The 12,471-nt window shown below is 33.6% G+C and overlaps 1 protein-coding gene across 1 annotated transcript in view; it reads right to left on the reverse strand.

The window, feature by feature from the left end:
• LOC129231879 (cytochrome P450 3A24-like) overlaps positions 1 to 12,471 on the reverse strand; it is a 31,162-nt gene that overhangs the window by 14,425 nt on the left and 4,266 nt on the right. Inside the window, exons 2-6 of the mRNA XM_054866269.1 lie at positions 10,432 to 10,528; positions 6,400 to 6,452; positions 5,251 to 5,347; positions 4,340 to 4,456; positions 3,591 to 3,679 (exon numbers count right to left, since the gene is read on the reverse strand). Coding sequence (XP_054722244.1) covers positions 3,591 to 3,679; positions 4,340 to 4,456; positions 5,251 to 5,347; positions 6,400 to 6,452; positions 10,432 to 10,528 — 453 coding nt within the window. The remainder of the gene's footprint in view (positions 1 to 3,590; positions 3,680 to 4,339; positions 4,457 to 5,250; positions 5,348 to 6,399; positions 6,453 to 10,431; positions 10,529 to 12,471) is intronic.

Raw genomic sequence — 12,471 nt, forward strand, 5'->3', positions numbered from 1 at the left:
GGAGTGTTAAGTAAAGCTTGCCTACGGAGAGATGGCGAATAACCTTGAAGCTGAAATATGATTTGTATCATTTGTAATAGGTAGAATCAGCCAGAAAGCTCCAAGTAGTAAAAGTTGCGTTCTCACTGATCTATCAATTACAAAATAGCAACAAGCAACCTATTACAAATGATACAAATGATGAACTTCGAGAGAATCCGCCATCTCTCCGTGGTCAAGCTTTGGCATTATATTGAATGATCGCTTGTCGTTATGGTCGGAGCTCTTATGAGATATGATAAGTGGTCGTATGTACTTCAAATTGCTTTCAACTTGAACAGCGAGCACATCGGAAAAGATGAAATCCAATGATGAACAGTATGTCGTTGCGTGGTATTGTATGGTTCAACTTATATCGTTCAACACAGGTATATCTTCCACAAACGCATAGCTCTTGTTGGATTGCGCTCCTTTCGGGTAGGCATTTTATGATTCATTTACTCTATCTCGTGGATAATAATAATGTAACTACTTAACACCCATGTAGTTTATATGCAAATTTGTGCTCTTAGAAGGATATTATGACTTCTAATCGATGATTTACAGCATTCAAACGAAATTAAATATTCTAAGGCACGTTTTTAGTGCTTATTATACATCGCTCATTTGGAAAATTAAATACTATCTCTCACTCTTTGAAATTCTTATCATTTGTATATCGAACTTAATTTTTCCTATTTGTACGTTTCGGTTAACTTTCACGAAACTTTTTTGTTTCAATCATGACAGAGAAAACGAAGTGCGCATGCGAGCACTTAATTCCCAAAAGCATATACTGACCCTCCATGCTCTGAGTTCATAAGTCTCTAAAGCACACATTACTATCATTTTTGGTCTTCTGCATTTATTACTAATTGCAGGCTTCCTAGGAAAATTTCCAGCAGTTTCACTAGATGGCCTCCGGATTTATCCACCATATTTCCATGACAGCTAAAACTCTCTAAATATAAATATTTGGCTGACTACGTGATTTGCTTACGAATTCGAATGATAATAGAGTTCCGAGAACAGCGAGACGGTCTGTGCAATTTTCCCTAAACCAAGTTCACATACCGCATGTACTTTATGGTGTCTTTGAAGCAGTAACACTGCTTAAAAATATCCAGATATCTTCGTAGAATTCTTCTTAAAGAGAAGAATAGGCTGCTTTGTCTAATGTTTTAAACAGATAACACATCGATAGATAACACACACAGTAAAAACACAAAGGTTTCGTGCATTTAAATGTAGTCAATTGTAAAAGTCAATAAATTGTAAAAAACAGTCTCAGTATTCGAATGTTAAATATCACATTACGAGTTGTAGGAATTTATTATAGCTACGCAGGTAGGCGTAACTAAAATGCAGGCTTAAGTCACACAATGTGACGGTAATTCCTGTATATTTTTATACATGCATTCGACATCTACAGAGAATGTCGGTACTAATTGTATAATAGTTGATGCTTTGTGTGTGACCAGAAACGATGGTCTGAGCTGCAGTTGCGGAGATCATAGTTGTTTGCTTGTTACACACTTCCGAAAAAATCATAACTTTAGAAATTATAATTTCTTCTGTATTAACGTTAAGTATGTGTTCCTACAATATTTATTCAATTTCAAGTATAATTAATGCATCGCATCTGATTAAGAATGAAAATCAGGTCGCAGAAGCGCGCAATATGGAGTAAGTCACAATATCGAGCAAAATACGCAACATGGGAAGAAGCAAGTTTCTTTTTCTTCAGAAAAGGATGAATGGAGAAGTGAAAGGTAGAGATGAAAATGGTGCTGTGTGTGTTTTTTGTGCAAAGTCATCTTCAACTGACCAGAGGGTGAACAGTAGGTTTTGTATCAAAAATGCCTCAAATAGGCTCATATAGACACGCTGGTAATAAAAAAATTGTTTGAAGGGAAAATAGGTGATTTATAAATTGTAGACACTTGTTTTCTAATGTTACTTTTGTGATGGTGTTCCATGATAGGAAGCATCCGTGTAAACAAATATGTTCCGTATTGGTTTTCAAAATTAAAATTCATAGCAAAAAATTTTGTTTTAAGCTTTTAACTGATTTGATCCTAATCCCAGAATCCTATCTCTGTATTTTATCATTCGCTTAGTTTTATTATTTTTTTTTTCTTAATAATACCTATTTTAAGTAACACAAACAAAAGGTACCCTATATTCAGTGCTTTTACGCTACGTAATTTTTGGCGCGAAAGAAATAGTACGAGTAATCAGCAAGTAAGTTAACCTCCGTTGCACAAATGAAATGTTGCATGTAGTAGGCGATTAAATGCAGGGCCTGATTACTGAATAAGCCAACTTGGCCGTGGGCAACAGCCCCTTCATTTTAGGGGCCACCAAATGGCTGATATTGCTTTAGCCAAAGACCAAAATTGTAAGGTTTGACTACAGAGAGCCCTCCAAAAAGTGCTTGATCTATGCCCTCTCTGCCCCCCCCCCCCAAACATCTTAATCGGGCCCTGAATAAATGAAATGGTGATAATTATAAGTTCTAATAAGGGATTAACCATGGGCGTAGCCAGGATTCACATTAGCGAGGGGGAAGTAAAGGCTCAACGACAGGACGTGGGAGGGGGGAGATGTCATCTACCCTGGAGAACATTTAAACAATTACATTTCTATTTCATGTATTCGCAAGTCATTTGTTATGGCATAGTAATAAATTATGCATAGTTTCAAGTTAGACATTACATATTTAAGCGTAAGTGCTTAATTTTTCGAAGCATAAAAATGATAATAATAATAACAATAAGTAAAGGCGGTAAAAGGCTATTAAAATTACACGATTTTTTTTTTTTTCGAAAAGATGGAAGAGTTTATTTTGCCTCTTGCAATGTAAATTACTCCTTTGATGTAACGCTATACATATGTATGAGGAATCTAGTTAAAAAATATTTTAGATGTACCATTCTCAACTATTCGTTTTTTCAAACTTTGATGCTTTTCTAAACCGGAAAGTGGACATAATTTCTAAGAAAATTTAAAAAAAAGAACATACATAAAAAGGGCTAACTATTTCGTCGCAAATTTTGATGATAATTCAAGGTTGAGAAAGTATTACTCCCAAATAGTTAATGAAGTGTCTTTCTTTGAGAAACAAAATTTTATTTTAGAAAAACATGGAGTAAGATGGTGTAATGTATTAAAAATGATCTACCTATGGAAGGGAAGTTGCGCCTCCCTGCCCCCTTCTGTCTACGCCCAAGGGACTAACTGCTCCAGGCACAAATTGCATAAGTAGTAGGGTAAATAAAATGGTATAGATTGTATAGGTGTAACATAGTAGATAAAAAATACGGAATTTCCTTTTAGTGACATTAAATAAATCAACAGAATGTGAATTGATAGGTGTCCATAAGGTAAAAGGTCTAACAAAATGAGTAAAGCAGTATCTAATCATTACGACTATGATCACTGAATTTTCAGTGTTTAACGTTTTTTCACTGATGTATTATACAAATTTGAATTTTCAAAACTGATGGTGTAAATCATCTTTTATTCAAAAAAAAAAAAAATTCAAAAAGTATATAATTAAAAAGTCTTACGTTTTAGCATCAATAATTCCATCATCGGCAAGCTTTTTTTCGAATTCGTTCATTACAGTCTGAGCACATTCGTTCATAACATTCGTCATCTGGTAAAAACAATTATTTATTTCACGAAAAACGGTTTCGTACTTATTAGAATTTATTTCAAAAATTTCATTTTAGCAAGTAATGCATTGAAATAAATTTTATCGAACAATAAAAATTGTCCGATAGACTTTATGAATATGAATTTGCTGAATTTTGATGGTATGCTAGGGTAAATTGGGGTGACCATATTTCTGAACATCGATATGGTGACTTGTCCCCCAATGCCATGGGACAGTGAGAAATTGGCAGCTATTTGTAAAACCTTTAAATACTGTATGATGTTATTTATTTATTCTTATTTCGTAAACTTTGAAAGCTGTAAAAGGATGTATTTTCAGTAAAATATCGTCATCGTTCAAGCAAAAGTCATTCACTTAAAACTAGATAATAAGTCTCCTAAGCTACATAAAGATGACTCCTTAGTAAAGTATAGCCAACGCTCAAACAAATATTATGAATCCCGATACTGGTTTTTCGATATAATCAATAAAAAAAAGGGCTTATAGGTCTTACGGAATGTTTTTCTCGATTTAACTCTTATATCACAACAAGGAAATATAAAATGAATAAAGTTATAAAATACCAATTACAAGTCCTGAATGAATTAAGCTAAACTTTTTTTTTTCAAAAGCATCAAAGAAACATTAGGTATGCCTTACCATTTTAAGTCTTTTAGTGGTGAAAACTGGTGTGATGATTGTGCGAACTCTTTTCCAGTCATCTCCCTTCATAGACATAACTATGTTATCAAAAAGATCATCTCCAAGTTTCATGTCCTGAAAATGAAATGTAAACGTATAATGACTGGGTTATAAAAAAAAATATAATAATTATCATTTTTTTTAAAGTTCATTCCTTTTACTAATCCAGTCAGACCCAGCACTTTGGAAAGGTACAAGAAGCATTTGCTACAAGAGGAATGAAGCAAGGGAATGTGGAGTGAAGTGAAATAGCGGATCAAGTGAAATTATAAAGTCATTATTTTCATAGTTTGCAGCGCCGTCTATTTAGCAATATTTGAACTATGTTCTTATGCATACAGTTAATTTCAGTCAAAAAATAAGTAGTTTAAAAGGTCACGGAAAATAATAATGTAAATCATTTTCAGAATGTGATACAGTAAAACCTGTGAAGTTGATCACCCTTGTAAGTTGACCACCTGTCTAAGTTGACCGCTTTTTCCAGACACGGTATTAGCCTTAGTGTATAAATCAACCATTGTAAGCTGACCACCTGTTTAAGTGACCACTAAAGTAGTGCCCCGCAAGTGGTCAACTTACACAGGTTTCACTGTACATATATTGTAACATTTTGTGGTTTAGCGGTCGTGGCTTAAAATCGAGGGTGCCCGTGAGTGACACGAAAACAACATAATGATACCAAGGATTACTGGAGGCCAGTGGCCAAAATGTATTACCGTATAGGACGGTTGCACGATGCGTTTAAGCGTTTCCTTCGAGTTGAAATGAGACTTGTGATTTGCAACGCACAGGTTAGCCCTTCATTCCTCAAGATCAGATTGACGTTGATGGTCTGTCCAACAATAAAAGCATGACACATATTTACTCACCCTTCGATAGTGAAAATTATGAAAATCTTTGATTAAAACATCCTTCAAAAGGTCTGGATCTCCTACTAGTAAAGTTGGATTTCCAAAAGCAACCGCCCTGCAATATTGATGTACATCATTAAATAAGCAATTTTTGTTGCAGTTTTATAATGTTTATAACTATTATAATACCGAAACTGTTGAGAATGAAGAGAGGATTCTCTTGCTCTTAAAATTCAGCGAATAAGAATGATGGTAATTAAATTTTGAATGCTCTCAAAATTAATTACTATTACTTATTAAAACCAATGAAAGAAATCAAAGTTGATTGCAGCACAAAACAAGAACTACTTCATGCAAAAATTAAAAGACATTAAAGACGTACTAAAAAGTTTATATAGTAAAACTGTTGTAATTTTTGGCATTCGTAGAACGTATAATTATGAATTTTGATGTCATAAAATTATCAAAGAGAAATACTTAGAAGATATTAATACTGTTTCAGCTATAAAACAAAAATTGAATGAAGATTGATTGAAGTTGTTGTAGCAAACTAAATCAAACCAATATAACAGCAATTTGCTCATTACTATCTACATTTTTTATCAAACTGGAATCCTAATAAGGGTAAGTTCAATGCTTCCGTTACTATCAGTTTAAATTTGATGCACTGTTAAAACCGAAGCTGCCTGATAGGTGAAGTTTTTTACCCTAGGTTGAAAAGACAGTGTCTCCAGGGTGCAACTGAGGTTTGGAAATATAGTTGCAATGCATTTTGGCTCTTTACTGGGAGAACGGCTTTAATAAATAATAACCTACGCAATAGCAGAATATTTTTCTCTGTAAGGGCGCCTTGTACTTGCGCATGCGCTCCGACATACGTTCAGCCACTTCAATGGCAAACGAAGAAGTCGCAATTAAGAAGATGTTGTTATGTTGTTTTCTCATTGAATGGAGTAAAAAACTGAATTAAATATCTACATTTCTGGGAAAAATCTTAAAATCTCGCATAATTACATGCATTTAATCATGGTATAGGGGTCTCCGTGGCTCTTGTGGTTGCCCCAAACAGATATACTCAAGCAAAAGCGCTATTGGTATTTTATCTCATAAATGTAGAGTTGTGGCATTTTGTGTTACAAATTTTAGGAGAGAATAAAAATTACTTACCCGCTGATTTTTCCATATTTCTTATAATACTTCGAAATCAGCTCATGTATTCTCTGAAAACATATCAAAATTATAAAAACGTGCAATTCTACGAAAAGTTATAATTTTTAAAATCAGAAAAATTCATGAAATTTTTCAGCAGAAATAACATAATAAATAAAATTTTCAGAAAATATTTATAAAACATTAGTTTTGATAATATATATTTAATACTTATTTTTTTCCTTTGAAAAATATCTACAAGTTAACTACAAGGAAGTAACTGTCCTGTATCCTATTATTAAAAATGCGAATTCACATACATTTCTAACATATACTTCTCTCCCCAACCGTCTTATCTTTTTAGTGTCGGTAAAACTTGACCACGGAGAGATGGCGGACGACCTTGAAGCGGAAACATCATTCGTATCATTGGTAATAGGTTGTTTGTTATTATTTTGTAATAGAAAAGATCAGCGGACACGTCTCTTACTACTGGGTACTTTCTGTCTGAGCCTCCTTATTGCAAATGATACAATTGATGTTTCCTCTTCAAGGTCATTCGCCATCTCTCCCTGGTCAAGCATTACCTTCTGTGCGGAGGGATCAGGAATTGCCTTGATGCCAAGTAGCCCTAGCCACTTAACGAAATCGGAATTTCTGAAACGACGCAACCGTTCCTTCGTTTGTAGGGGGGTTTTTTTTATTTTTTTATTTGACTGTAAAATATTCTGATAAACTGGATAAGTTTATAGAATACTGTACGTCTCAGCACTACTTGAAATCACAAGTTTCTTGAAGTTTCAAGTTTCAATGAAGTTCATTCGAGTTTCGCTTTATACGCTGGAGGTCGTGCGTTCAATTCCCACTGGTGCCAGGGCTGTTATTTTCTCTCTTTCTGCTGTCTTATTAGTCTAACCTCTTGAGGCAATGGCACACAATTTTTCTATCACTGTGGACACGTCAACAACGACAATATGATAATTTTACTTAGTGTGAAAATTTGAAAAAAAAAAATAATCTCGTAATGGTGTTCAAAATTTTTCTTCCCATGAAAACTGATAATGTTACAAAATCCTCGAGCAGTGTTTAATCTAACGTTTTTCTGCTCAACGGCAGTTGGGCAAACTGAATCCAGCTCTCCAATCGGATTGCATGACGCAAAAATGGGACACCGGTGTCCCATGCTATACTTCATAACCAGAAAACTATATATTTTATAAAAAATATTATGTTTTTCTCTTGTTTTAACTAAAATTAACAGTAAATAATGAAACGAGCTGATGTCTGAATCACATGACTTCCATTTACTCCAATTTAATGTCATTTCCCCATTATTGGCAATTTTAATGTGATTCAATTGTTTACTGTCTAAATATCACCAACAGTGGTCAAATTGTAACCAAAAAGAAAAGCCAAATTTGTCGCCAAGTTGGCAACAAAATAATATATAAATGAATAAAACTTATAATAGTGCACTAGGATTCCGATTATCCGTAATAAGTTAATGCTCTGAGTAATTCGGATAATTGGATAACTTGATCAGTCGAGTAATCACTGCAAACCGCAAATGAGTTTTGTAAAGGAACAGAGCTTTGCTTAGTACGAACGTCTAAGTTGACCTTGCGGACTGTCTTAACTCTTGAAGTAGACAAGGAGTGACTCAACACAACACAGCTACACACACAGCAGAGATGCGATATCTGTAATCAGGGAAATTGAAACGTCGCTAATTTCGTTACTTATTACTCACAACTTCTCTATCACAATTGTAATTCCTAATTTTTATCTTTGCAATAATAAATACTTTGCGATTTTTCGAAGTCTTTTATCAAAGATTAGAAAATTTTCAAAAATTTTAATTTTCACCAGCTCTGCCTTTATTGTCGTTAATTTTGTCCATGTGGTTTATCTTCACTTGATCATTTTTATCTATTCGAGTTCTCTCTCTTTACAGAATCTGAAAATTTATATTTTTAACCAATTAACAGTTAACACTTTTAAATTACAACTATTTTTCAACTATTGATTCAGACATTTTTAAAGGAAAATAATGAATACACTGTCAAAAATTCAGGAAGATTTTCTGGTAATTGTTACTGTAAAATGGCGGATTTACAGCATCGCTGATTTTTACGGTAATTTATACCGGAGAAATAAGCGATCCCAGCTCCAATTGGTTGCTATGGTCTACCGAGGAAACCGTAAAATTTTACAGTAACATTTGATTTTTGCGGTTATAGTTACTGGCAACATGGATGCCAGTAACAATTACCGTAAATTTTTTGGAAAATTTTTAACAGTGTACATAAAAAAGTATGTGAAGAAAAGTTCTGGCAAATGAGAACTATTGCTATAGTGTACATATATTTGTACAAAATATAAAAAGGAAACTTGAAATTGGTATTGATTCAACCATGAAGTTTTGTAAACAAAATTAATGTGCACCTGCACATCTTTATATAACTGAAACACAAACTCCAAATGTAAATGTCCGGGGCAAACTCGAAAACTACCTGACCAATTTCGTTGAAATTTTCAGTTTGAGTTAGTGCTGCCGAAGTTTATTGATCGTTTCGAAAAAAATCGATGAATAGTTTTTCTTTTATTCGAAATTTAATGTTAGGACCCAAAAATGGATTTTTCTACTCGAAATAATTATCATATCGTCTCGATTTCAATTTTATTGGAAAGCTCAGAAGAAATACTCCCTTAGAAAATATTCTACCTACGGTACAAAGGAACGAAAGGCCTTAATTAACGAGAAAAAAATTTACCAGCATTTTAAGTAACTGAAAATCAATTTTAAATTCGACACTTGAATTGTTGCCATTTTGCTCAAGTGTGGACAAGTAAAATTCTTCAACTGTTTTTAGGCTTCTCTGATTCTGAAGGACTTAAAATATTACCCTTCTGATTATTATTTGTTATTTAATGTCTATTTATTTGTTTGTACAGCCTACAAACACAAATATAAAAATATCTTCCACCATTAGGTGCCTCCTCTAATTTTAGACGAGTTTGCTAAATAAATGCAAAAATACTATGCAATAAATTTCTGGCATTCCAGTTTTATTTTAATGTAGTGTACATTTTTGCATTCGATCTCTCTCAGCTTTTGCTTAAAATTTTAAACTTCGACTCTGAAATGCGACCCAATTTTCTGCGTCACATCGTTTCAACCATTTCATTGGCTGCTTAGGCACCATCGTTGGATTTTTTATAACATAGTTAGTAAACGTTACCCACACCCCAGCTCGGATTACTGAAAACACGGATTATCCGAAAAATTATTTGGACTACCTAAGGACATGCGCTCTTTACTTCCTTACGATATGAAAAGGAAATATTGTTATCTCCTCTAAAGACTTATCACTGAAATATCAACATAAAGTTATGTTTTAATTAACCCTAAACGAGTTTTAATGTCTGCACGTAAACTTGCAGGCAATCAAAAACTGCCCTTTGAACGTCCTTGAATAAGTTTTGATGAGTTTTGTCGTGATATTTGTTTCTATGCGTGAGCGTACGTATGTACCTCACATAATACAAAAAAGTTAGTCATAGAAGGATAAAATTTCGTTTATACGCTTCGTACAGCGTCAAGTTTTTTACTTCCCTTTTAAATCGCAATCGGATATTCCAAAAAAAAAAAAAAAAACTGTTTGTTCGTTCTTTGAGACAAAACAATATTTTAATTTCAAATTATTTTTTGTATCAACCAATTTCCTACTTTCTCCAAGGCTTACTTAATCCATCTCTAACAGTCAAAGAGTATTTCATGTCACTTGCCAAATGTTATTGACATAAGCCTTTCAATTTCTTTTTATTACCTTATTGTATATTTTAGGAAAGTTCTAGATCGCAAAATATTTCAATTTTGTGAAAAAAACATATATGTCTATAAAAAAATATACCTTAAAAATAATAACAAAGCACCTCTGATTAAGCGGAACCTCGGATTTTTGAAACCCGGATTTTCGAGACTCTACTGTATATAGATTCTGCTTTCTATCGGATAGTATATTTTAGCAGGAGAAAAAATTCTTTTACCTGCTTTCTAAAAGGATTCAACATAAGCATTCCTTCAGAAAATGGAACATGCTTGATTCCAATCTTTTTCCAGTACCAATCATTTCTTTTTATGTACCTGAAGAAAAAAAAACGTCTTAAAGAGAAATTCAGCTTCATCATGGAAACACTTTTATACAATTGAGATGAGTTCACTCTTGGTTAGAAATACAACATATTAATGCATCGACACCGCATATTTTGATTTCAAATCGTTTAAATACACTCTATAACAAAAAAAATCGACGCACCAAGAAGGAGTGATCCGATTGAGACGAAAATTGGTGGCTAGGAAGACAATGTACAGAATAGTAAATGATTAAATTCTCCGAACAATTGAATAATTTATGTCACAGTTACAGTAACTAGTTCAATAAGGTATTGACCCGTCTCTAGCCTGGATACAAGCTGAAGCACGGTGCGGCATGGCAAACACCGATAAAGCCGTGGTTTCCTAGGAGCGAATCGTCGATCCTCGGCGTCGCTCCTCGCCGAGGGGAAAACTTGATTCTTCTGCGCATGCGCGCCCGAGCTAAATCGGCGTCGTGAATGGCCACGCCGGAATCACTTGACTTTGATTTCAGCGTCACGGCGAGGAGTGACGCCGAAGATATGCGATTCCACTTCTAGGAAACCAGTGCTTTAAGCTCCTGGAGGGTGTCCTGCGGTCTTTCCGGCATTACAGAGCGTATGTTTGTATGTATTGAACATTTATGTGTGTAGATAATCAGTATAGTCTATAAATTAACTACTTAAGGTGTCAATCAAGTATGAACTACTCATTCATGTCCAAATATGTCTAAGTTATCAAATTAAAATAGTTATATTTATACTTACAGAATCTTTTTTCAGTAAAATATAATATATAGAACACGCTATGCGAAATTTAAGAAGGCGAAATGAAATTTTCACACCTTTTATTTCTGCTTTAGTGTGTGACTTGAGTGGAATAGTCAATTGGCCAAGAAATTTTATTTTTAATTTCATCTCTTTTGGTTTACAGGGGTCTAAAAATGCCATTTTTTCGATTTTTGAGGAGCTGTAATCCATAAAGGGTAAACAAGCACACAACAAAAATTACACATTCTTATTAGCGTGGTTCCAGTGATTAGTTTTTGCCATATTTAATTTTGTGTTTCCTTCCCCTACGCGAGTTATTCCCTTTAAAATGAGTAAAATTTTTACATTTGACCTTGAACTTCAGCCTGTTGCCATTATTTTAATCATTAACTTACAGCCACGTAGCTCTTCATGTAAGACTATCATCTTATGCATTTAACATCAAAGAGTAAAATTAATTGCCGTAAGTGTAATTCATATAGATTTTGGCCAAAATGCAAAGGTCTAAGAGTTTTATTTTTGACTACGAAAACCACTTTTGATGACCTCTAAAAAATCAAAGATCCAGTTTAGAGAAAAAATAAAAGTGGTTTTAAACATCTTTCATATGCAGCTTTTAGGGATATGACTTTCAAAGAAAAAATGATAAAAATGGTCAAGCGCACTCATCCGTCGAACCTGTACGGATTGAACTATGGGTGTCGGGCTTGGTCGGGCTGTTTTGAAAATTGCATCGTATTTGGCAATGTCTCTAGTGCTAATTTCAAGAAAAAAGTCTTTTGCTACAACTGCCCTTTTTTTAAATGATATTTTTTTTAAGTGTATATAATCCGATCGTTTTGTGGCAAGTCATGATTTTAAACTGAATAATTTACATACAAAAATTTAATAAATTTGTAACAATTTTTTATAAATACTACTGAATGAAAAAATCAAGGTATTTAAGCGCACAAACAACAATAAAATTTCAGACACGAATTTCAGGGTTACGAGAAACCGCTTCATCAATGTATAAAGATGTAAGCTATGGAATGAGAATCATCCAATTAATTTCGAAATGCTTACCTTCGTGGCATCGCTAAAGGGATTCATTTCACCCCTAAAACATGTGTTTGCATTTAGTTATGTTGATTTTTTCATGTACGTTAATGAGGTAATAAATTAAATTATTTTGTGATCTCG

This window comes from Uloborus diversus, chromosome 10 (assembly GCF_026930045.1).
Source record: "Uloborus diversus isolate 005 chromosome 10, Udiv.v.3.1, whole genome shotgun sequence".
Taxonomy (NCBI): Eukaryota; Metazoa; Arthropoda; class Arachnida; order Araneae; family Uloboridae; genus Uloborus; species Uloborus diversus.